Below are 25,775 nucleotides of genomic sequence, written 5' to 3'. Positions count from 1 at the left end.
CGCGTCCGCTGTCGTTGCAGCGCAGGGGCCCGACGGCACTCGGACCATCGCTGCGGTAACAGCCGAGATCTCGTAGCTCCGGGAGGTGCCCCCAGCGGAGCGGAACGGAACGCGCCGCCCGGACCTCCCGCAGGCGGCAGCGCGGGGCACCCCCGGCCCTGAGCGCAGCGGCCGCCCCCGGGAGGGGACCGTGACGGCACGGCGGTCGCTCCCGCCCCTCCCCGCCCCTCGACCGGTGCCGGCGGAGGGGAGTTTCCAGGAAGTGGCCATATTGGATCCATTCAGCCGCAGCCACTCGGGGCGGGCAGAGCCCCGCTCCGCGCTCAGCTCCGACCATGGCCGCCACCGACCTGGAGCGCTTCTCGGTGAGGAGCGGGGCGGGTTGGGGGCTGCGGGCGGCTCCCGGTGCCCGCGGGGCGAGGAATGTTGCCCGGCGTTGTGTAACGGCGGTGGGACGCGGGCTGCCCGCATCGGCACGGCGGGCTGTGCGGGGCTGTGCTTGCTGCGGGAAGGCTCTGCGAGCTCCGCAGCCCGGTGGTGCCTCTTGGAGCGCTTGGAGCTATAAAAACCTCTTTCCCGCATGAAATAGCGGAGCTCCGAAGCGAGGACTGTTGAGCGTGATGCTGCTAAATCAGTGGGAGCGGCGGCGGTTCCCGGATAGCCGGCGTGCTGCCCGGGCACGGCCCTGCCGCCCTTCCTTCTGTAGCTGCTGCTTGCCAACAGTCTCCAACTGCTGCGTTCCTCCCGGCCCCGAAGTTTCCATCTCGGAATTGAATTTGCAGGAGTGGAGCTGACCCGAAACTCGCACCGCGTACAGCGCGTTGTGGGCTCCTTTCTAAGGCAGGGAATGCTGCTGAGCTCCGGGCGGGCGGTTGGTGCGGAGCCCCAGAGGCAAAGCGCGGAGCAGCGAAGCGGGGCTGCGTTGGTTCGGTGTATAAATACCCATAAGGCCGCCTCGCTGTGCCAGCTGGTGCTGCTCGGCTTTTCTTAGGTGTTACAGAGCCCTAGATGCTGCCGAGCCTGGGAGCGAGCCAATTTAATTTAGGAGTCTTCGGTGCGGGTACTTCGGTGCTCGGTGTGCTTACATCCATGTGCTGTCGCTTTTTTTTTTTTTTTTTTTTTTTTGTCTTAAATAAAAGTTCCCAAGTGCTTTTGGCTCCCACTGGAGCAGAGTGAGATGGCTGAACTGCAGCGTGAATTCAGCGCCCAACCCCATTAGTGGGAAATCTTCTGACGGTGTACGGGAGCAGAGATGGGCTGGGGGGGTCCTGCAGCCCGTTGGTTCCTCGGCTGCTCTTTGCCTTTGGGCTCGTCGGTCCGGGGCTGTGGTACAGCATGCTGGGTGAGCAGCATCTCCTCTCAGTCTGATGCAGGGCTGAGTGCTGCCCTGCTCACTCTGCTCCCTCCATCCTCAGTGCCTGTTCTGGCTCTGCTGCTGCTCCCCCACCAGAATCATGGGCACCTCCCGGTGGAGATGTTCCATTTGTTTGTTCTGCGGTCCTCAGAGCTTTCTGGGTGTCACTCTGTGGCGCTGTGCCTCAGTTTCCTGAGTTTTGAATGGGAATGGTTTTCTACTGCCAAGAAGAAGTGATGATATTTATTTTCACCAGCAGTTTGTATCTGCGGGGGGAAATAACGTATATCAAAACCTCCTCCAGAGGCTTTTTTTAACAGTAATCCCACTTTTTGGGTTGGTGAGGCTATTTTTTAACTGTCCAGCTGACACTGACCTCCTGGAATGCAGTGACCCTTAGTTTGGATAATGTGTTCAGAAAACTCCCCTTGTACAGTCCTGCCAAGTCCTCTGCCCCCAGCACAATACAGTTCCCTTGAAGTGCTGCTGTTGGAAATGCCCAACAAAAGCAAATGAAAAGAAGCTGGGCTCTGAGCAGCAGGATCACACCAGCCTTGCTCAAGTCAACCTTTGTTTCTGTGAATGTCGCGCCTTTGTTTTTGTCAACGCCGTGTTTGTGAGAGGTTGGCTGGGCTGCCCTGGGAATGTGCCACACCACTGCCTTGCAGGGGACCTGGGCTGCAGGCATGGTGCTGAGCACCTGCTGTGCAGTACGGTTCTGCTGCAGCAGAAAGAAAGCTGATGAGTAGCTGGGGATGTCAGATTCGCTAACAGCTCACTTTGAGCAGAAATTAATGACTTTATGTAATCTAAGCTCTCTGTATGGGAGTTTGGGTCAGTTGTGAAATGCTTCATCATTAGAGCTTCCCCACTCAGGACCATTCACTGCCACATGCACTGGTGCTGGAGTGGATGCTGGCAGTGTTAACAAAGGTATGGAGAGCAGAGGGCAGAATGTGCTTGAAATGCACCAGCGAGATCCAGAAGCCTTGGAGGAAGCTGACAAATCTGGAAGGAGAAATGAGGGAAAAGCAACTGGAGATGCGTGGGAGAGGAAATGGGATGAGATGTGAGACCCAGGCTGGTAGACGGCTTTGCTTTAGTGGAGCTTTTGCAACCACCAAATGTGTTACTTTCTGTCTTTTCAAGCAAAACCCTTCAGCCTCCTGGGACGCTGTCTCTCTGAGGTCTGAATTAAGCATCTCACGGAGATGCAAAGGCTGTTCCTTGAGCTTGAGACTGAGCTGTGTGTATGTGAGGAGGGGCAGATGCATTCAGCCTTCACTTTGGACTGAGAATAAGGATTTAGCATTACAGTGTAAGTTGTGGAAGTGTCACAGCTGATGGCGTTATGTGCCTACTGTGGCTCTGAGTGTGGAGAAGGGCTCTGCGGAGATTGGTGCTTAGTGAAGAGTTCTGGATGTGTGCACAGGGTGCTGCTCAGAAGGTCTTGTCAGAAAAGCCACTGGGGACCTCTGCACTGTTGTTCCTGCCGTAGCTGCCTGGGTTGTGATAAACTTCATGCATTGCTGCTGCTGTTTTCTGGAACCTCTTGTTTTCCCTGACTGCCTGCGTGGCTGAAACCTCCTCTATGCGAGGGTCAGCATTGTGTACCTTTGCCCATGGAAGGGTGGGCTGAGGACAGCTCTGCGTGCCTTGGCCGTGGCAGCGCGGTTGCCAGAGGCCATATGACGACTGATCCTAAACATAGGCTTACAATCAAATGCTTGAGGAAGATGTTTCCATCACTCAATTACAATGGAAATTGGGGTTTGCTTGGACTCGGACATCCCTCCTTCCCCACCTTGTTATTTGCCCAGTCAGAGCCACTGTTTGGAAGTTCCATGGTTAAACTTCCTGGGTTGTATTTTGTGGGTGTGTGCTTTTTTTTTTCTTTTTTCTTTTTTCTTTTCTTTTTTTTTTTTTAGCTTTATGATGAGTTCTCATTTGGAAGAATTCATTCAGGTGTTCCCCCATGCAGCGCTGAACAGAAGTGACAGATTTTTCTCCGAGCTGCTAACGATGTGCCCCAGGAAGCAGCGCAGTGGGAGCAGCCCCTGTCCCTCTGTGCCCTGGCAGCCATTCTGCTGCTTTGGGAAGGAGGGTGGGAAGTGCTGTTCCATGGCAGCAGGCAGATTGGTAGCTGCCTCTCTTTTCCTGCAGTCCCTCCTGGGGAGGATTGCCTGTCCTCATGCAGGAAGCCAGCTCTGACTATTTCAACCACAGGACCAATTAACCCGACCACAGTCCGCTGCAGTTAAACACTTATTTGGAATGTATGTGCTGGGAACAAACGCTGCCCAGAAAAAGATTTTTGTATGTTTTCCTACCCCGCTGCGGTGCTGTTGGCGAATCCAGAGCATCTCTTCCTCTTGCAAAAGAGATGCAACATGTTGTTCTGCGTGGGAGCTCCGGAGCTGCTCTTACCCGCTCGTAATCACAGCGAGCGCCGAGGCGGTGGGTGGAAGGACGTGAGCTGGCAAATGCTGGAGCCGAGTGTGCCCTCTGCGTCGGCAAAACAAATGAAGCCTGAAGAATAACTCTTTCAGGAGGCCGGCGCAGCATCAGGACTCATTGTCAGAGCTGTGGTGGCAGCTGTCAGCCCGTCCCCGGTGTTGCTGGAAGGCCAAAAGCTCCCTAAATGCTGTCTTCTGTAGGAGAATGCCGGCGCTGTCACCAGCTGTGGTGAGAGGCGCAGCCCCATCTCCGGGTGCCCCCGCTGTCCCTGCCCATGCGGTGCCCTCAGATGTCTGCAGGAGCCACTGCTGTGCTCGTCTCCCTCCTCCTCGTGCTGCTCTGGTTCAGAGGTTGGGAGGGGAAGAAATGCCATGATGCTGAATCGGCCTCTCCTGGGTTGTGCAATGAGGGGGAGGCAATGGGAGCGGTGCAGGTGGGGGTGTGTACCTGGAACGTGTCCTGGGCACGTTGGGGCTGTGGGCAGGAGGGGTGCCCTGCTTGTTTTGGATTAGTTGCAGTCTTTAGAAATAGTGTTGCCCCATCCCATGCTTGGTTTTGTTTGGGGGGGGCTGTGTGCACACAGCCTGCCTGTTCCTCACCTTCTCCACATGTATGCGTGCCATGAGCTCTGGGTTTATACCTGAACCTTGACATTCAGATATTCGAGTATTGCAAATGTTGAGGCAGTGGATGGATAGGAGAGCTCCATTCAGTAGCTGAAGTGAGAAGAAGAATCCCAAAGTCCAGGGCTTTTCCTCAGTTCTGGCCAGCTCAGGCTTCCTCCCAGAGCCTGATGTGGGACTTCTGGCGTGGGACTTGTGCATGCAGAGGTGGGTGCAGGCTGGGGGTCAGTGCTCTGAAATGGTGTGATAACATCCAGAGGGCTGTGGCAGGGAGAACTGTGTGCTTCATCCCCAGTCATCACCTCCAGCCTGTGGGCAGAGCGTGGCTTTGGAGGCACCACTGCATTTAGACGTCCAGATTCCTTTGTGAAGCCAAAAAGCATCCGTCTCCCACACACATGAAATTCCAGAGATGTCAAACAGCTGGAGAGAGGTTCCCATGGAGCACCCTGCCTCAGGGCCAGAAATGGAAAGCTCTTCTGCCTGGTGCGGTTTCAAAACCAGATGATGGCAGGAAGCTGCGGGGCTGCAGCCCATGCTGCATTTCTGCTGAGCTCTCTGGGCTGTTTCATCCTCCTGGCTGCAGCATGAGGTGCTGTGTTGAGCCCATGCCACCTCTGCATGACGTGTGCAGGGAAACACGTGGGGAATGTCTGCAGAGCTCTCCCCAGGCAAGGAGCATTCCGGCCGGTTCCTGCTGTAACCAGGGGCAGGATGCAGCCCTTGGCTTCCATGTGGCCTGGAGCTATGCAGGAGGAGAGTTGCTGCCTGCAGCGGGCTGCACGGGCATGCCTGGAGCTGGGGGCTGGTGCAAAGAGTGTTCCCAGGACTGGAAATCAAACCACTGTGCAGCGGCACCCAGTGCTGCCCAGCTGTGCTAAGCAGTGTGCATTGCTGCAGGCACAGAGCTGCTCGAGTCGGAGAGGCATCTCTGATCCCTTGTCCATACCCTGCTCACAGCGAGCTGCTCCGGGCCTTGGATCCTAATCTGATTTGAAGCTGTCCTTCAGCTCTGTCATGGCAAGAGCATTGCCCAAGGAAGGGCTGCCAGAGCTGGGCCTCCCAGGAGCTCTGTCCTTGTCTATCTGTTCTGGCCCGTGGTGGTGGGTACGGGTTTGTGCCACCGTTTCAGAGACACTGAAGAGTCCTTTCAGGTTATCCTTTGCTATACATTTAATTTTATTTTTCCATTGTTGAGTCTTCCAATTAAAGGCATTCTGTGCTAATATGCTCTGATGCCTTCTGGAGGCACGTTCGTGGGGTATCCAGCACTCAGCTCGTTATGGTGATGACTGGTTCAGATGATGACCATATTTGTGAGACTTCTCTTCCAGGCAGTACCACAAAGAGCCCTGTCCAGGTGTTTGTGGAGATGCTGTAGGATGGTTACATGAGGCAGCTGGAAAAAAGTACGCAGCGATGCCCAGATCTCTTGGGTTCCCACTAGAATATCTCTGTCCCCTTGTCTAACAATATAAGGAATCGTTTTTATTGTAATTGGGCAATACGTTCTGGAAACATATGTGGGAATTCGACATGTTTATTTTAAGTGGTAACTAAAACAAATAGTTTTGGTGGCTGATATCCAGCATGGCTGGGTAATGACATGGTGGGGATCCAGATCCGTCTTTCCTTGTTAACACATCTTTTTAACAGCCCCAATCCCTTCCTGTGCCACTCCTTACAGGTAGGCTCCTTTTCTTGGCATTGTCCCATATCTGTCTGCATGTGCCCAGCAGGGACCAGGAAGGATGTCCTCTCCTTGTGGTCAGAAGGAGGGGAGGGCTCAGATGGGCAAGTGGGAACTGAGTGCATCTGCTGCCTGGGGTGAGCATGGGAAAGTCCCACGCTAGATAAGGGGTGAGCTCAGTGTTCTGCTGGCCTTGGTTGACTGAGCAGTTCCATTGCATTGGAAGGCTGAGCACATTGTGGGTGAATAACCTTGGGAAGGAGTGGGCTGGGGGGGGCTGGTGTGTGCTTGTTTGTCTGCCATGGGGTTCTTTGTAAACAGAGTGAAGGGAAAGCTGTGTTTGTGTTCTGGACTCCGCTTTCTTGGTTTTGAATAGCTCTTGGGGGATGGAATTCTCAAGCTGCTGAAAAGCTGAACTTTCTCATCCTTTAAGGTCATTTTGGAGGAAATGTCTCTCATTTTTGGTCCCACAGTCGTCACTGTTGTAACCGACTTTCCTCGTTCTCCAGGCTGTGTTCATGTTTGCAAAACATTGTGTGCATAATGCCCGGCAAATCCTGTTTTGCTTTGTTGTAAACTCCCATCCAAGACTTACGTGAGAGGGACAAAACACATGTTAATCCTCTCTTAATTAAGAAAGTCCTTGCAATTAATTAGTAAGACTTCACAACAGTCTTAGGGAAATGATGAAGTAACAGATTATGAAAAGGAAATGTGGAATTTTGTTTTTAGCAGGAAAAGCTCTGAGGGAAGTTAGAGCCAGAAGCAGTCTGTTTGTTTGCAGAAAATTAAAACTGATGTTGTATTCACAGGTTGGGAATGTATCATCTTAGTGTGTGTTGTGTAAGGAAGACGAGAAGCGCTGCGCTCCCTTCAGACTCAGCTCTGAAAGTCAGCAGAGTGATGCTTTAGGCCCGTGCCAGCTCGTTTGATTCTGTTAGAGATGTGTGGGATTCTTATTTTGCCTCTCGGAGGAAGGAAGGCTGTGAGGCTGTGCTGCAGCTCAGCTGTTGGCTGCTGCACTCAGCAGAAGGCAGTTACCTGCCCAGTGCTGTGCAGAGCTCACCTGCTTCCCTGGGAGCTGCGGGGACACAGGGAGTGCTGTGAAGCACTACTGTGCTTTGCTGTTGTATTTTCTTTGTGGGAGAAGCATCACTTCAGGCAACGTAACCTTCAGCCCTGAAGGGGAGAAGCTCAGTTTTCTGCCTTCTGTCTCCATGATGCTGAGCAGCTTTCATTTCTGTTTGACACATCTTGGTGGTGACTCCATCACTGCTTCTCCTGCAAAGTTTTGCCTGCCTGGAGCACAGCTGGGAGGAGTGTGAATAAAGGCTGGAGTGTCTGGGAAAATTCTTGGCATTCTTTGCAGAGCGGTTTAAAGAGGGGCTGGCAACTGTTGGTTGTGTTATTTTTTTTCCCAGTGTGAAGTTTTCACTGGGGGAGATTGCAGTGTGGGCTGGGAGCATGCAGTGGGAAGCCTGCAGCAGCTGGAGGTGTCCGACTGCAATGCTGCATCCAGGGAGGGATGGCTCAGGTGTGGTCCAGCACGCAGTGTGATGGAAAAGAGGTAGAAGTGAGGGCCGCTGGGGTTCTCCCAGCCATTGCTGGAGTGCTGGGCATCACAGTGTTGCAATCAACAGCTCATAGGGCTGCCATGCCACAGCAAGGAAAACACTTCTGCCTTCCATGCAAAGACACGGCTCACGCTGTCTGAGCTGCATCCTGTCTGACCAGCAGAATGGATCAGTGAGAGGCAGCAGAGAAAGTGAAGCAGACAGCTGTTGTAAGAGAAGCTGTAAATCGGCATAAACCCCACATTTAAAGTTCTCTCTCTGTTTTTCTTTCCCCAGCCCTCCCCGGCTTCTTACAAAGCAGTAAGGATCTGGAATTTTAAGCACATGCTTAAGATTAACTAAGAATGTTCAGGCTTGAGCATGTGCTCGCACTTGGTAAATCTGCTTGAGATTAGGTGGCATTTCTGTGCAAGGACTTTAGCTGAAGTGATGCTGAGGTCTCCCACGATCAGTCCCAGCTGGAAGTGTACTTCCTTCCCTCCCCAGCACTGCAGGAGACCTACCTGAACCCTCTGCCTAGACCCAGCATACTTGAGCTTGGCCAAAGGAACATTTTCTTCCTGAAAACTTGAGTCTGTCCTGCCTGTGTGCTGGCTGCTGGTCCCTTGCAGAAGTCAAGTGGCTTTTGTTGGGAGTGTCCAGAGATGAGGGGGAGCTTCAGAAAGCCTGATTTGTCATCGCTGTCAGCACTGATCCAGAAACTGGGCCACGTCCCAGGGAGTGCCTGCTGGGACAGAGCAGCTGAATTTGGCATCTGACGTTGTTTGCCCACAGGTCTCGAGGCAGGTGCTTAAGTGCTCCGTGACTCAGTTTCCTTGTGAAATGGGGGTAGAGCAGGACCTTGCAGTGAGGTGTGTCTGGGGGAGGCCCCTCAGCATTACCACCTGGCCCTGCTCTGCAGCGCTGCTGGGCCTGCAGCACTCGGGTGCCAGCATGGCAGTGTGTGGGGCCAGCAGCCATGTGGGTTTGATAAGCAGCCACGTCTCGCTCAGCCCTTCCTCAGCTTAGCTGTAACTGAGGCTCCCTGTGTCACAGCTGGATAATTTCCTGGTTCCATGCATTTCCACTGAGGAAACAAGGGAAGAGCATTTCATAAGCCCCATTGGAATTTGTATTAATCCCTGTGTTTCACGCCCTGCTGTGGATTGTGGACTAGGAAGCAGGAAACAAAAGGCACTGCACTGTGCCTACGGCAGCCCCAGCTGTGCTGGGTGCAGGATGGGCTCTTGCAGCACTGACTGCTGCATCCCTGCTCTTCCTCTCCCTGATCTGAGTCATTCCCATCGGGGAGCTGCAATCTGTCTGCAAGCACTGCTTTCTCATTGCATTTTGATTTGATTGTAAATTGCAGGGTGCCTGGCACGCTGCTCCGTGACTCCCGTCTGCCCACGACTATTTTCAGTGCTGCAGAGCTGGCAGGTGGGGGTAGGGATGCCTGACTGTGCCTGGGTAGGAGGGGAGCCGTGCTGCGGGGTTCTGCAGGATTTGGGGTTATTTAAGTTCCAAACATCAACCTGACTGGAGGAGCTGATGAATCCAAAAGCCCCCAGAAGTGGGAATTGAAGCACTATGGAAAATAACGTGCAGAGATTGTTGCCTCTTATTGATAAGTATGCACATGGGCAAAATGTGAATGGAAAAAGCTCGAGGAGAGAGGAACGTGGAATCCTGTTGGCCGTGAGCTCCCGAGACACAAAACATTCCCCCCAATGGCTGTGGCTCTGCCTGCAGCCCAGCCGAGCCACTCTCTGGCTGTCCCTGGGCTGGAGCTGATCGGTTGGGTGGCAGCCCATGTTGCTTACAGAAAGAAGAAAGGCCTTTGCTGCTTTGCCTTGGAAGATGTAGCTGTTTATCTTTCCTGTGTTTAGTTGGGCCTTCGAAAGAGACAAAGGCACCGTCAGCACAGGAAAGTGTGTTACCTCATCCGTCGCAGCTTGAAGCCAGGGCTCTGCACTCTGGTCACGGTTTGGCTGAGAAGCGGCAGTGCACTTTTTTGGGGGTTTGACTCTTGGTTTTACTGAGCAGTTCACACGTTGCCCATACGCTGCTGTGTCTGCTGCAAGGAGGCAGTCGGCGTTGTCTGAAGCAGAGAAATACAAGCGTGTGTCACTGAAGAGCATTTCATGTCAAGATCGATTGAAGGATGATACCATTCTATTTATTTATTTCATTTTTTAAGCAATTGGTGTCAGAATGGTCTTTTATACCCCAGTCCTGGTCAGTTCATTCTGCTCCCAGCGTGACAGCAAGGAGGACAAGGGCAGTGCATGGAAGGCTGATCCCCTTGGGTTGCACAGGCAGAAGCCACATCTCCTGGGAGCAGCCGTTGGACCATGTGATGATGCAAATTGAAACTGATGCAAATTGGGAGGTGAAGCAAGAAGAGACTGGAAGCAGGAAAGCCATGATCAGGTTTTTTCTATTTTTAAAGAATTGTAGGCACGTTGGTTGTTGCTGTAGCTTGTGCTCTTTCTCCTCATGTTTCCTTAATCCCTGTTTCTTCTAATTGGCATGTGGGTACTGTAGTGATTCCTCATAGGGAGCCAGATTTAGAATCAAAGAACTCGGTCTCTCTGATTGTTTCTCCACTGCCTTTTCCATCTCCCTTGCAATAAGAGGGCAAATGACATTATCTTCCAAGGAAGTGGTTTGTGGCCAGCTGCCTTGTTCCTGATGTGACACTGTGCTGCAGATGGGCTTAGGAAGCCAATGTGGGTTTGAAATGCTGCTTTCAGTTCCCTGGTGCAGCTGCAGGAGTGGGCCAGCGTGCTGTCATGCGTCCTCCAGCAGGGCCAGGCGAGCCTGGTGTTATACAGCAGGCTCCAAGTGCTGTGATTTGAGGTTTGCTTTTGGTTTCTGTGGTGCCTGGTTAAGCACGGCCACTGCCTGTCTGTCCGATGGCAGCAGAGGATCCTGTGATGTTGTTGGACCAGAGCTGGAGATCGATTCTCTCAGGGATGGCCACTGTTCCCATCACGGAAGTGCCCCCGGGTGCTGTTTGTGTGTGTGTTGCCAGGATGGATGCAGGATGGAGCATCCATTGCAGGCTTAACATGTTCCAAGGACTTTGGATTTCAAAATGATCCAGCTCTGCTCTGACCTTCGCTGACTCCTTTGTTCCCCAGCAAATTCCAGATTCAAAATAAAGCTCATTCTCTCTTCTCAGTCTTTCAAGTCCTTCCTATCAGCTCAAGGCACAGAGATCTTCAAAGAGTGCATTCCTTTAAAGGCTCTGCATAGAACCCCAGGAGCTGCCTGTGGTGGGATGCTGCTGAAGCAATGTCAGGGCTGCTTTGGCAATCCATGCTCAGAACCATTGTGAGCCCTTAAGTACGACGGTGCAAAATGACCATGTGGTCCTCAGAGATGCTCGGCTGCCCCTCAACTCTTGGCAGCCCGGGGAGGGGTCTCCACCCAGTGAGCAGCAGTGCAGTGGTCTCTCCAGGCTGTGAATGTGGGATGTGGGTCTCACTGGGTGTTGTGAAGGGAGTGCTGCAGGAACAGAGCAACAGTGGGTGCTGCTCTCCACAGATGAGTGCACCAAACGCTGCAAAGGAGTTGGACTTCTCAGGGAAGTTGTTGCATTCGTAAGGCTGCCATGTTCCTGTAGTTGATGGATTGGACGAGAAGAATAAAATGAAGAGAACCTTTGTTTACTATTTTCATTACTGTTTTCCCCTGCTCTTACTGACTACATTGCAGCAGTTATTGCTGTGCCAGCAGCAGGGCTGCCTGGGAGCTGGGATGGAGCTGAGCGTGCTGTGCACAGAGCCAATGGTTTCTGTGCTTTGGTATCGGCAGCTTTTTGGACCCCATCCAGGTTATTATCACTGCTTACAGAAGTAAAAGCAAACTGTGCACTTCAAGGTCACAGACAAAAATACGTCCCTGAAGTTTGGCTCGTTGGCTTGGGGATTTGGGGAGATGATGAGCAGTTTGGGGTAAGAGTATTTTTGTCCTGTAACCAATGGCTGACCAGAGGAAGTCACAGCTCTGCACAGATGCACTCTTCTCTCTGTCTGAAGCACGACTGAGTTCTCAGTGTCTCCTCTCCTCGCAGGAGCCTATTTTAAACCCAAGCAGCGGTGCTGCCTGTTGCCTGGAAACCTCCTCCGAGCCCAATTGTAGCCATCGCAGCTCCATTTATTTCCTTTCCAAAGCAACATCCCAGGCTTCTGCTTTGTGCTTTTTGTTTGCTTGGTTTGTTTATTATCTAAACCAAGAAGGAACGAAACTCAGTGACTTTGTGGGAATGTTTTTTTTTTTCGCTTGTCAGCACATTGTGGTGATGGCAGCTGGAGTTTGGCACCATGTAAGGGTGGCCAGGCAGAGCAGGGCTGGGAGCAGCCAGAGCTGGGAGGATGGGTGAGACCCAAAGGGACCCACAGCTCTACCACCACTGGGTCTGGGGGTTCTTATGCTGCTCTGTGACCGTCTTCTTGAAAGGGAAGAAATATCTCAGAGCCCTTTCCCAGCACACATCTGCCCCCAGTTCCTGCAGCTGCCTTGCTGAGCGTGGCCTGGTGTCCCTCCCACAAGCTGGGGGCTCACCATGCTGTCAGCACCCCTCCTGCAGAGCTGTTGGTTGGAGCTTTGTTGTCACTGCAAGCTGAATGGAGGGAAGCACAACCTGGAAATTTCTGTGTCTACAGAGCCCTTTTTAATTCACTTAACATTTACCTAAACGATTGGTCACCTCGGAGCCTTAATTGGCACAGCCTCTCCCACAGGAAGGATTGAAATAATTGCTGTTTCTGCTTGGTTAGAGGGCACCATCAATCCCAGTGGGATGAAACAGCACTGATTGCAGGAGCCCAACTGCAGTCCTCTGTGGTGAGCTGGTGGCAAGTCAGTGGGCAGCAGAGAGTTGGAAGGCGAGGTGTAGCCGCTGTTTCAGCTGTTTGCAAGCAGTCCTTGTGATATAAATGACGCATTTTACAAAACGGAGAATGTTGCTTTGTTCTCCCAAAGGCGGCACTGAGGGAGGCTTTGAGTCGAGATGCAGTTGAAAGGTTCATGGTTTACTGTTGGTTGTTTGTGTTGTTTGTTTTAAAGAAATCGTGTTGCAGAGCAGAGAGATGCACGAGGCTCATCGAGTCACTGCTTGAATTCATTCAGAGCCGGTTCAGCCTCTTCTCTGGGTGCTCTGCAGCCTCCTGGACGTGGTGCTGGGGTGCTAAGGCTGAGGTGTGGGGGATGGATGCTTCTTCCATCCCTATCTTTCGCTGAGTGCTGATGACTGAGAACAAACAGACTTATATACCAAAGAAACCAAGAGTAAATGAGTCATGCCCTGATGCGTGTATCTTTGCTTCTTTAGGGAAGGAGAAGAGCACTGTAGAGGCTGCAGACTGTGGCATGGTCACTGGATTCGGGCACTGCTATTTAGTTGGGCAGAAGGTTGGCAATGTGATGAAATATTTCTGCATATCTGAACTCTCCCATTAGCCATTAGGAACAGAAGGACCTTCTGTTAACTCCTCTCTTCTGGACCTGCTCTGCCATTCTGTACAGCAGGTGCACAACCCACCCCCACAGCCCCCTGCGTCACCTGGGCTGGGTTTGCTCCATGGTGCCCAGCACAGTGCAGTGATGTTGAAAGCAGAACTGGTTTAGTTCTGTAGTGCTTTGCACGTGGGCCATCTGTGGCTTTGCTGTGGAGGAGTCTTGGGCTCTGCCAGACGATCCGTGGACATTTATTGCCTTTGTTTCTAAGCAGCACTTCCCTTACAGGTGACCAGCTCTGTCCTGCTCTGGGGGAGGGAGGAGACAGAAGGAAGAACAACGTGTGTATGGGGGAGGCAGGAACGGGAACTGCAGAGAAACAGTGGAAACTGCGTGGTCACAGATGGTAAAGCGAGAGGGTTCCTCATCCTGACCGGGCTGGAAGCGTGAGCAAACAAAATCACGCTGCTCGTGGCATAGCGAGGGAAACAGACTGAGTGCTTGGGGAGAACACCGAGCTTGTCTGCCTGGATTCAGTGCTGGAGGAGTTGAGAAAATAAAATGGAGGAGGAAAAATGAGGGATAAAACGCACATAATGGGTTTTCCTTCGTTAACCTCTCCCAGCTGCGTGCAGTTGGAATTCATGTTAGAGGTTCCTTGCTTTGTAGCCTGTAACTTAGTTTTCTCTGAGGCAGTTCCCCATTAGAACTGGTGTCTGTCTGTCTTTTTTTCTGTTGTTGGCTGTCAGAGGGTTTGAGATGAGGCTCACCAAACCCAAGGTGTTGTGGCAGTGCTGGGCTCTGAGCAGCGGCTCTGCAGTGCCCCAGGACGCAGCTCTTTGTTGGCTTTCTGAGCTACTGCTTCTCTGCAGCTCTGCTCATCTGTCTGTTTTCTCCCTCCCAGAATGAAGAGAAGAGGAACCTCTCCCTTGGGGGCCATGTTGGCTTTGACAGCCTCCCGGATCAGCTGGTCAGCAAGTCTGTCACGCAGGGCTTCAGCTTCAACATCCTCTGTGTGGGTGAGCACAGTCCTGCAAGCAGATGGGGGTGAAACGGGCGGTGATGGGGTTGGGACTGTGTTTCCCTGTGAGTCCTGCTGGGAAACAGCCCCAGCTGTGACCTGGAGCACGTTGGAGATGCCTGGCTTTGGAAGAACAGCAGCCCATTTCCCACAAAAAGAGCAACCAAAAAACAACGTTCCATCCCTCCCTACAAGACAGCACCCCATCCTCCTCACCCTCCTGCTTGGGGTTGAGTGAATCAAATCTCAGAAATGTGACCATCTCTGAGCTACAAAGGGGATGGGGGGAACAGTTTTTGTAGATTGTAAAGTGTATATCTTGAGGACTGTGAGCAGATGCAAGGGGTAGACTTAAAAATAACCTCATTACGCTCTTGTTTTTTTAGTTTTGGTATTTTTGTCATTTATCAGGTCATGCTGGCTAGAGTGCTAGAAATGAAGTGCTTCCAATGATGAGAGCCTTCCTAGGAGCCCAGAGAGAGGGAGTAGAAGTGGTGGCTGTGTGTGCTGAGGGTGCAGCCTGATGGACAGCCTGCAGAGCAAGTAGGGCATGGAGGGCTGTTTCCTTGGAAATTTGTCCGTGCTCTCCTGGCCAGTGGAGCTGTGTTTTGTGAATGAGGATTATAAATAGGGGCCCCATGTGGGTCAGTCTGGAAAAGATCAGTCTCATACATTTACCTGGAGCAGCACTTCAAAGCCCTTTCACAGAAAGCCATGAGCCAAATACTTTGGGCTGGAGCTGGGTTTGTCATGCATTCCAGGTATCCTTCAATAGCTGCTGGAAATGGGTCTTACAGATGGGAAACTTCTACTCATCTGGCCTCTACTTGTTCTTCAAGAACTTCTTCATCCCTGCTGAGTTTCTCAGTCATCCCCATTTGCCTCCAAAAGCACTCCCCCTGTGCATCTCAGAGGTTCAACTCAGCAGAAATGTTTCTGCTGTTAGAAAGATGAAGACACCCTACTTTGGTCTTACAGCACCACACTCTGCTGAAGGGTATAGTGAAAATTCACCGTGGAACATGGCCTCTGATAACACTGTCATGCTTTGGCTTTCGTGTTGCAGATGCTCGTGCAGCATTTTTTTATTGTTTCCACTGTGTTTTCTGATAAACTTGGTTCTTTGTTCAACTCCTTGGCTGGTCTGGCATAAAGAATCATGGGGCAATAGGTCAGCCTTGAAAGAAACAGAAGTTATAAGGAGAAACTCCAGTAATCAGAAGTCATATGAAGTGAAACCAGCTGAGTTGCAGACACCATCTCTGGGCTGGGTTGCAACATCGCCTTGTGCAGCTGGAGCTCTTCCAAGCACAGCAGCACCTCCTGCTCCACCAGACAGCTGTAGTTATCCGTACAGGTTATCTGTATGCATGGACTCTCACACCTGTGTTGTTATTTCCTCCAGTTCAGCTGATGTTGTTTGCTACACGGGTGTCACCAAGCAGAGATGTGCTGTCTGTGACACGTCTGTGCAGAATGGCACTGTGCTGGACAGCCTGAACGGACCGAGGCAGATCTCACTGAGCGCTCGTGTGGAGCTTCCTTTGTGCTCAAAATGAAGAAGACTTCCACCTGCTGCTCCCTGATGTGTTTCTTTAGCTAGCTTTCCACCAAAAAAGGCTTTTTTTTCTGCCTGGGGCTTGCGGGCTGTGTGATAAAATCAGTGTGCACACGCGCCTCTGCCTTCTGGTTTGAATGTGCAGCAATGCTTTTCCCTGGGTGATCCAATCCACATTGTCTCTGAACTTTATCATCTGACAGGGTCCAGATTTCCCCTGGCAGAACAGTGAGCAGGCAGTGGCAAAGCCCCAGCACTGCCAGCTGAAGGCAGAGCTGTGCCTTCAGAGGGGAGAGCTGCAGAGCTGGATTTGGTGCAGCTGCTGTGTGGATGGATGGAGAAAAGGTTACAGCAGAATGGGCTTTAGTCCTTTGACGCACTAACTGTACACGTGGGACGCCAGCACTAGGGGTGTGGAAGAGGGACAGGCTGCTGTAAGGCTTCAGACCAAGTTCAGCTGCACAGTGAAATCACAAAACTTCCATCTCAATTTTTCTGCTATGGAAGGAGATTTTTAGTCCGATAGCAAGTGGTCCTAGCAGATCAGAGCTGTTTGCCTGTTTCTTTGCGCTGAAGTAGGCACCCTGATTTCCTTCCATATATCTCTCTAAATGGGACAAGTCCTCAAGAGACTCCAGTGGTGACGCAGAGCGAGGAGAGAAAGCAGCTAAAAAGCCTGCTGGGGTTAGAAATCCCACAGAAGGGAGTGAGAGGAAACCTCTTTGTCAGACTTGCCTGTCCCTTCTGCAGTACAGCAGCACCCATTGCTGTGCACTGAGTGCATTGGGCTGTTGCTGTGTTTGGGATTGGCAACACCTGAGCCAGATCATTCTTGCCAGTAGGAACAGCTGAGTTTTACTCCATCTCAGTTGAAGACTCAAAAACATGGTACTAAAACTCTTCTTCTCAGCTTCTCTGGTACAGGTCCCAAGCAAAGTCAGCATTGATGAAGGGGGAAAAATGCATTCTATATTTGCTGAATTTGCTATATTCTATTTGCTGAACGTCCCCTGCTGGGAGGATGAGCTGCGTGCTGGCACAGGAATCCTTCAAGGATGGATTGCCACCTTTGGGACAATTATGTCTGGCCACAACCAATTTGTAGCAACCTTTCACGTTATAATTTAGTTCTGCTCTGTAATTAATACCCTTTGAAGTGATAAATTCATGCTGCAGTGAACTGATGACTTCTCGTTCCTAGGTGAGACCGGCATTGGGAAGTCCACACTAATGAATACACTCTTCAATACCACGTTTGAGACCGAAGAAGCCAGCCACTACGAGAGCGCGGTTCGCTTGCGGCCACGGACCTACGACCTGCAGGAGAGCAACGTGCACCTGAAACTGACCATCGTGGATGCGGTTGGATTCGGGGATCAGATAAATAAAGACGAAAGGCAGGTCTCGTGCCATCTGCTCGGCGCTTACAGGCTCCTCTCTGACGTTTTGACACAAACTGCCCAAAATCCTGCTTGCAGTACTGCAGGGGTGGTGCCCACGTTTCTGTTAATGCAGAAGCTCCCTGCAGTGCCTCTGGTTTTGGGGGCTGGATGCAGGGGGAGCTGGGCAAGGAGCCACAAAGAGATGGGAGAGGTCACACGAGGTCTTTCCCGAGGAATGCGAGCAGTGAACAAGCTGTCCTCAGCACGGGGTTGGGAATTAGCTGCTCTGGCCACGATTGGTGTCTCTGGGCCTGTCTCATTTAATTACATCTTGTTCGAGCCCTACGTAGAGGCTTTCTGGGACTCCAAGGTCTCTCCTTGTCATCTGGCGTTGCTGCAGCCAGATGGCTGAGCCCTGCAATCTCTGCAGTGTGATCTGTGGAGGTGGTTATCTTCCATGCTCCACTGTCATTAGGCTTTGCAGTGCAGCCTCAGGAGGTTCCAGAAACCTTTGGATTAAAAGGTCTGTGTGTAAAGGCCACACTTTTCCCGTTGTAAGGGTAAATTACTTCAGTCTTAATCACCATCGTGCTATGTCTAGGAGAATTCCTTAAGCCTTCAAGCTGTGTAATTTTGATCTCCAGTCTTTGGGTTGCTAATGGTATGGTTTTAGTTACAGGCCGATAGTTGAGTACATTGATACGCAGTTTGAAAATTATTTGCAAGAAGAGCTGAAAATCCGCCGTTCTCTGTTCAACTATCATGACACGAGGATCCACGTCTGCCTGTACTTCATCACCCCCACCGGGCACTCCCTCAAGTCCTTGGACCTGGTGACAATGAAGAAGCTGGACAGCAAGGTAAAAGGTTGTAGACTGTGGTGTCTCCTTCTAGAAGGCGTGATACTTGTGCTAATATTGTCATGAGGAAGGCTCTGTGCCTGCTATGTGCCAGTGCTGGACACTTCTGCATGTTAGCTGAGCACTTTTTAGGACATGGGTAGAACTTGGTCTGCCTTGGTGGTTGATGAGGTCTTGTGCTGCTTTCCTGAAAAACAGCAGGTGACAAAACAGCAAGCTGTGTGGGGCGTGGAGAGTTCATCACTGTAGTAGTCTTATCCAGATTTGTTCATTTTTATGACAGCCACCAACTGCATCTCTGTCAGCTCTTCTTTAAGAGTGCAGGTGAGGATGATTTGAGATCCTGCAGTTCCTGTGGCAGAGCCCCCTGTGCTGCCCTGGCCAGCAGGGAGAGGGACTGAGTGCAACCAAGTAGTGAACTTCCCAAGAGAGGGGCTGGTGCACAGGAGGTGAGGGCTGAAGAGAAGCACTGTCTGTGCCCGATGGTGTGCATGAGCTGCACTGCTGGCAGAGCTGGGCAGTCCGCATAAGAGTTCACCGTGCCTTATGACAGTGTAAATATGATAAGAAACTCAAAAGATCATATGAAATCTAGAAGTGGGTCACGAGAGGGTCCGACTGGGGGCTGTTTGTTTGCACACGAGCAATTGCTGCCTTAGGGAACAGTGGGTTAACCAGCCAACCAGTGATATTCTTGCAGCTCGAAGGAATTTTCTGGCACACTTTTGATTGTTCTAACTGGCTTCTAGGGAGCTGCAGGGACGCTTCAAGGGTCACTAGTGACAGCAGCATCTCTTCCTATCTTTGCAAGAATTTCCTGCCTTTAAGAGCAGTCATTAAGCAGCAAGGTGGCTCCTCTCAGATGGCGGATGCTAATCCACTTATGCAGAGGGCAGATGAGGCAACTGGGACCCTGCAGTAACCTGGGGTTGCCCTGAATTGTATGTAGGGAACATGCTCTTCTCTGGCTGTTGTCCACATGCAGCGCTATTGGACTTTCCTGGTGGGCACAGCTCCCCTGGCAGTCCCTGCTGCTCGTCCTCACCACCCGGGGCAGCTGCCCTACTTTTCCTTGGCCCTGCTCCACAATAGGCACTGGCTTCCCGTTGCAGGGGCCTGCTGGTAACCATGGGGGCTGCTGCACTGACTTCATCACGAATCTGAAAACTTTCCCTTAATAAACTCTGTCTCTTGGTGTGGTGCCAGCATGACATGTTACCAGAAATATGTTTGGAAGAAAGCTGTTGCACAATTCCCCTTGGTGCTGGTGGTCCCACAAAGCCTTTTTCTGCCTTTGGTTCTGCATTCCCTCCTTTTCACATTTCTCTGTGGCTGCTTTTAATGTGGTCCTTGCATAGTACCAAAATAAATCCTTTGTGCTTGTGCAAAGATGGGAACTTTGTGTGCACACAAGCTTTTTATATTCCTAAAGTTCCACTTAAATGGTCATCTCTGAAGTCACGTTATCCATTTGCTCCCATCTCCCTTCCTACCATGGTAAGAACTTCTTGAATTTCGTGGTGTTGGCCTTGCACAGGTGCATACAAGATAACAGTAAGCAAATAGAGACCACTGGTCTTTTGTGCATGTCAGGGCTGTGTGTTGCATTAATCCATCGGTGTCATCCTGGGGCTCTGAGATGTGTTCCAGACATTCCCTATAGCACTGACAGTGCTGTGCCCCTTGCCAGTGCACCTGAACTGTTTGCTCTTAGAGGCCAGCACATGTGCAGGGTGGAGCTGGGTGTAAGCAAACCCCGGACAGCTTTGTTTCTGCTTCAGAGCAGTAAAAGCAGTGCTTACTGTGTTGGAGCAGAGAGGTGAGGCACGCTGACTCACATCCGCAGTGGTGTGAGCAACCTGAACCTGCTTTCCTGGGGAGCTTTGCATGGCCATGGGCTTTGTTTTACAGTGGAAGAGTGGGGCACACAGAGGCAAAAGGTACAGCAGAGGCACTGCTTTGCAGCATGGTGTGCTGGCTCACCTTTTGAGACTGGTTTAACAAGGATTGCACAGGCCTCTGTTTCAGTTATACCTTTGCTCTAGCACACCAGTGGCATGGCAGCAGGTGTTGGGCAGGCTGCTGAATCTGTTATGATTTCAGTAATGCATCTTGCTTCGAGCTTACAAAATCCCTTCTGGGCAAAACTGTTCTGTAAACAGAATCTTCCGTTGTACTGTAATACAATATTTGATTGGCTGAGCTCATGGCCAGCTGTTGTCTGGGGTATTTAATTACATCCAGAGAACTGGAAGTATCTTCAGCATGGTTTGAGGTAGATGGAGCGTAGCTGGCTGGTTGCTATATAGGAAGCAGGTACACCCTGGCAGGAGTTGGCTTCCCTATGTATTTTCCAAATACAGCCCTACCCTGAAAAGCTATGGCATAACAGTGTGCTGCCCTGGGCATCCCTCAGCTGCCTGTTTGCTGTCCCTGGATGGTTTCCATCTGTGTGTGTTGTTACGAGCTGTGGCTAATTGCCCTTCGTGAGCTGACATGTCCTGGGTGGGTCACCAGCCAGCAATGATGCTCCAGGCCACTTTGTGCATCTACTGCTTGGTTTCCAAGGCAGGATTTGGCTGTTGGTTTAGTTGGGACTTGCATTTGGGAACACTTTGGAGACGGGGGGGAAAAACCCAGTTGTATTTTGCATTTCACAGAGTAAAAATGCATATAGTCATACTATATTAGGGAAAAAATATTTTCTCTCATCGTTCTTATTTGGTTACATTCTTGAAAGTTTTATTTTTGGAGATGAAGAATGGCCCTGTGGTCAGAGGGACGTGAGAAGGAGGTGATGTGTGCCTGTGAGGTCACTGTCTCATCTGAAACACGCTTCCTCCACTCAAAGATTCCATCTGCAGCGAAGACCATGAGCACCTGCACTGGTTTTCATGCAGCCACTGTATGCCTGTCTGATTCAGCTGGCTGACATTCCAATAGTTCACTTATTGATTTTGATATTAGATTTTTAAATGGAGGATAGCATAATTCCACAAGGAGATATGAGGACGTTGCTTTGGGGTTTTGCCTGCAATCCAAGGTGATCCAGCTTGTGGCCTCCCTAGATGTGCATGAAATCAAAACCCAGTTATTTTATGCTTACATATAAAATTAATGAACTCGTGAGGGAAGGAGAGAAACACTCCAGTGCCTTGGAAGTCTCAACAGCCCTGGGAAGGTGGAGTTGAGCTGGAAGGAGGTGGTGTAGTCAGTGTGGCTGTAGTCCTGGTAGGTTCCTGCCAGTTCTCTCCTTACTGAGAGCAGCTGCACATATTTGTGTCAGGAAGAGATGGAATGATCCAGGACAAATGTAGCTGACAAAATCAGAGCCTACTGAGGTTCTTTTGCTGTTAATTAATTGTTGGCATTTGCGTTGGTGTTGGCTATTGATTACTGAAAATGCAGAGCCCTTTTGGGTTTTGAACACAGTGATGGTCTTCCCTTTTTGGAGCTTGGTTAGAAGGGACTTGATCCATCCTTGGGTTACAGCTTTTCTGAGTTGTGCCTGCTGCTGGGAAGGACACACCGAGCTGCAAGCAGGGCTGAGCTGGAGCCGTGTGGGAGGAGAGGGGACAACGAGTTAGGCCAGCTGAGAACAGACTAAAATCGCCCGTGGTGCTCATCTGTCAGCGTGCCAGGCTGGAAACACTGCAGAGCACAAAGCCCTGCATGTGGCCGTGTCTTTCTGCTCCTGCATGGGAGCTGATGAGCCCTGAGCTGAGCCTGCTGTGTGGGATGTGGTAGCAGGTCAGTGAGGCACCAGCTGTGGGCATGGCCCCTTCACCTTTGTAATGGGGACATCTTCCTGCTGAGGAGTGGAGTGAGGCCAGCAGACCTGGTTCTCTGTGCTTTTCAGGTCTTTGGTAAATGAGGCCAGAACAGTAGCTGGGGAGAAGTAAGGATTTCATCTTCTTGTGCCCTGTTCCCAGGCAGGTATCTGAACTGTTAACACAGCTGCTGACTCCAAGGCATCCTGAAACTGTGCCCAAAGGAGAATGTGGGCCTCCTCCTGTCCAGCTGCAGGCGTGATGTGGGCAGGAAATAGTTTGGGGGCAGCCAGCAAGTTAAGGAGATTTTCTTTTGGAACAAGTAAAAACGTTCATATTTAGTGAGAGCTAAACCAGAGGGGGGAGGAAGGATGTAAGGAAGAGCTACAGAGAGAACTGAAGGTGGAAAGCAAGGCCGTTTATTTTAGTGGGCACTCACTGGAGAACAGATGGCTGCTGTGGATTTCTGCAGAACAAAGAGCATTGGCTGTGGGGAAACGTTAAATGGCAAATCTCTCTTCTCATTTCATTTCTCTGCATTCCTGAGTTGTACTGCTCCGAGTCTGGCTGCCATTCAGGCAGGCTCGTGGTGCTGTTCAGGCAGGGTTTGCAGTGCTGTGTGTGGCTCTTGTGGGCTCAGCAGTGCTCTGATAGAGGCCCTGGGAGCGCTCCTGCCACTGCTGGAAAGCATCTGCGGACTTCTTGCTCTTTCTGCTTAAGCACAGGAAGGTTTCACACCGTCTTGCTGCAGCATTTCATCTTTGCACTTGTCTTCCAAAGCAGCTGCTCAGCACAGCCAGCACTGACGCGGTGACAGCTGCAGATGTGACAGCGATAATGGCTCTGTCTCTGCTGAAGCGTTTAACAAAACACACAGGCAGGAGCAGAGGCTTTGATCTGCTCGTTGGGTGCATTTATTGCCGTTTGTCTGCAAGGCGTGTAGGCAACTGAGTCGTGGAAAACTCTTCCCTCTGGTGTTCAGTGCTGCTGCATCTCGTAGGCACAACCTCAGCTCCCCCCACTGCCCAGCTCTGCTGCTCACCTCTGCTTTGTCCTTCCTTCTGCTTCAGGTGAACATTATCCCGATCATTGCCAAAGCAGACACCATCTCCAAGAGCGAGTTGCACAAGTTTAAGATAAAGATTATGAGCGAGCTGGTCAGCAATGGCGTGCAGATCTATCAGTTCCCCACAGACGACGAAGCAGTGGCTGAGATCAACTCTGTGATGAATGTGAGTAACGCTGCCAATTGCAGGGCTTCCAGAAGTTGTGACAAATTGAACTGCTGTGCAAAAACTCATCTGAAAGGCAGGTTTCCTTGGGATTGTCCAGATGCTAAATCTATTTCAAAGTGGAGCTGTGGATCTGACAGATGCCTGAGGCTGTCGCATACAGAATTAATTAAAATGTGGCTCTTATTTAATCTCTGCGGGCTCTCTGGAGACGCTCATCTCAGCTCTAGAATTGGATTTATTGGATTTCTGAAAAATACTTCCTTCAAAATTCATTTTATCTGTTTTTAGGCTGCTTATCATTTGAGGAGGGAAGAACTTTGAATAAGAAATTGACAGTTAAGATCTACGCTATCCTTCCACTTAAGGACACTAAGCAGAGAGAACCCAATTTGAAGAAGAAAAACCATTAGACTCCATTTTGTCTTATTTTAAACTCAAAGATCAAACTCAGATGTGGTGGAAGGATATGGAAAAACAATTTCAAGTTTTGGAATTTGGCTTTGCTCCCAGTTCAGAGTTTACCTTTTGTGGAATAGAGACAGCTGACGTGTTTTCATGTTTGTTTGTTTGTTTCCTAAATAAAACATGTGGGATGTGCTGCAGCCCTGAGCCCCATGGGTGTACCACAGAGCAGTGTGCCTGGCCCTGGCTCCCTGCAGGGCTGTGCTTGTTGCCTCGAGGACAGTGCCCCATTCCTTGCAACCTTTGGCGCTTTGCAGCCTCAGAGAGCACGTGTTGCATCCTGCACGTGGCACAGCAGTTGTGTGTGGGCACTGGAAGGGAACGGCCTGCGTGTGGATGTCTTTGCTTGTGTTTTCTGCAAGGCAGGGAGCTCCCTGCTCTTGGCACACAGAGAGATGGCAGCTGTGGGAGCAACCTGACAAATGGAGAGAGGCAGATCAGCAGTGATTGTGGAGTTCCCATAATATTTCCTCATTAAGTTCAGTCCGGCCAGCATTGCTAGTAAGCTGCTCTGCTGTGCTATGGCAGAGGGGAAGCTGCTCTGAGCGTTGGAGGTGGAGGGCTTTGAAGGAAAGGTTTTTGGATAGACCCTGGGTTGGGATGAAGGCAACCTGGAGGTCAGGCTGACCTCTGCAAGGTTGGCCCAAGGACCGAGCCCTGGAATCACTGAGGCTGGAAAAGACTTCTCAGATCCCCAAATCCTGCCAACCCCACCATGCCCGCTGACCACGTCCCCCAGTGCCACAGCCCCACAGTTCTGAACACCCCCAGGTTGGTGATTCCCCACTCCCCGGGCAGCTATGCCAGAGCTGACGTCTCTTTGGAGAAGAAATTATTCCCGATATCCAACCTGAACTTCCCCATGTGCAGCTTGGGGCCATCCCTTCTTATCCTATTGCTGTTATCCAGGAACAGAGGCCAACCTCCTTTTGCTACCACTTCCTTTCAAGTGTTGTAGGGAGTGATGAGGTCTCCTATGGGCTGCCTCTTCTCCAGACTGAACCATTCCAATTCCCTCAGCTGCTCCCTATAGGATGTGTGCTCCAAACTCCTCACAGCTCCGTTGCCCTGACTCTCTGCTGTCACTTCTGTTTCAGGCTCATCTGCCCTTTGCTGTGGTTGGCAGCACAGAGGAGGTGAAGGTGGGGAACAAGCTGGTGAGAGCTCGGCAGTACCCGTGGGGAGTGGTGCAAGGTAAGCTGCCACCTGCATGGGCAGATACATGTACCCTGCAGCTCTGCCCTTCCCACTGTGTGCAGGAAGGCGAGCTGTGCTGCATGGTGTGGATGTGTCCCATGCAGCCTTGTGTGAGTTGGCCAATCTTGCCTTTGAATTCCCATTACTACCAGCATCTGAAATAAGTTGTCTGAGCAGTGCTTGGACTCACACCCGCTCTGGCATGGTCAAAATGAATCACTGCATCCAAAAAGCTTGGTTATCCCGTGGGGGTGGCAGCTAGACATCCATGGGAGGGGAATCTCTGGAGTTGGGCTGAAGGTGCATTAGTACTCCTCCCTCTCATGTGCATTTTGCTGACTTCTCACTTGTTTTCAATAAGTTGAGAATGAAAGTCACTGTGACTTTGTGAAACTGCGAGAAATGCTGATCCGAGTCAACATGGAGGATCTTCGGGAGCAGACCCACACCCGCCACTACGAGCTGTACCGGAGGTGCAAACTGGAGGAGATGGGCTTCAAGGACACGGACCCAGACAGCCAGCCCTTCAGGTGAGGGCCTTCACATCTACCATCGTGGTAGGGCACCAGCACCCCAAAGAAAAGCAGAGGTTTGTGGTTGATATCTGCCATGCTGGGCTGGAAGATATGAGCCTTGCATTTGAACTTGTTCCCTTCCCTGCTTTTTTGTCCTTAATGAAGCAGGCAGGCATGCCTTTTCCGCATCCCTAACTCACTGTTGTTCAGAAAGTCTAGATTCCGTTTGCTTTCTTACCCAGCCTGCAAGAAACATATGAGACCAAAAGAAAAGAATTCTTGGGTGAGCTCCAGAAGAAAGAGGAAGAAATGAGACAAATGTTTGTTAACAAAGTCAAGGAGACGGAGGCAGAGCTGAAGGAGAAGGAGAGAGAGGTGAGTGTGCCAGAAACCCCTGAGAGGAGCCCGAAATACAGTCAGCCATAGGATCTGCTCTCGGCAGCACACAAATCCTGGAATGCATGAGCAGATGCTTAGTAGACCTTGCCAGCCAAAGCAGCACACATACACATAAACACACGCACACACACCTTCCCCTGCTCAGGGGAGGGTGCACGGTAGTGTTTTCAGAGCAGCATCACTGGTTTAGATGTTTCAGAAGTCTTGCCCTCCCTGTGCTGTGTGTAGGAGAC

General features: G+C 51.1%; 1 protein-coding gene across 3 annotated transcripts in view; it reads left to right on the top strand.

Moving 5' to 3' along the window:
• The first annotated feature begins 207 nt into the window (after positions 1–207).
• Positions 208–25,775, top strand: part of SEPTIN8 (septin 8) — a 39,159-nt gene continuing 13,591 nt past the window's right edge. For 2 of the 3 annotated variants that reach the window (XM_085237070.1, XM_085237072.1), the window contains exons 1-8: positions 208–365; positions 14,048–14,162; positions 16,924–17,119; positions 17,778–17,964; positions 22,805–22,966; positions 24,529–24,625; positions 24,990–25,158; positions 25,386–25,518. In XM_085237070.1, coding sequence (XP_085093196.1) covers positions 336–365; positions 14,048–14,162; positions 16,924–17,119; positions 17,778–17,964; positions 22,805–22,966; positions 24,529–24,625; positions 24,990–25,158; positions 25,386–25,518 — 1,089 coding nt within the window. In that variant the 5' untranslated portion in view covers positions 208–335. The remainder of the gene's footprint in view (positions 366–14,047; positions 14,163–16,923; positions 17,120–17,777; positions 17,965–22,804; positions 22,967–24,528; positions 24,626–24,989; positions 25,159–25,385; positions 25,519–25,775) is intronic. The other variant, XM_085237071.1, reaches the window with a different exon arrangement.

The sequence above is a fragment of the Meleagris gallopavo genome, chromosome 15 (genome assembly GCF_905368555.1).
Source record: "Meleagris gallopavo chromosome 15, MGAL_WU_HG_1.1, whole genome shotgun sequence".
In the NCBI taxonomy this organism is placed as follows: domain Eukaryota; kingdom Metazoa; phylum Chordata; class Aves; order Galliformes; family Phasianidae; genus Meleagris; species Meleagris gallopavo.
The sequence above is the reverse complement of the archived record's forward strand: the minus strand, read 5'-3'. Positions and strand labels throughout refer to the sequence as shown.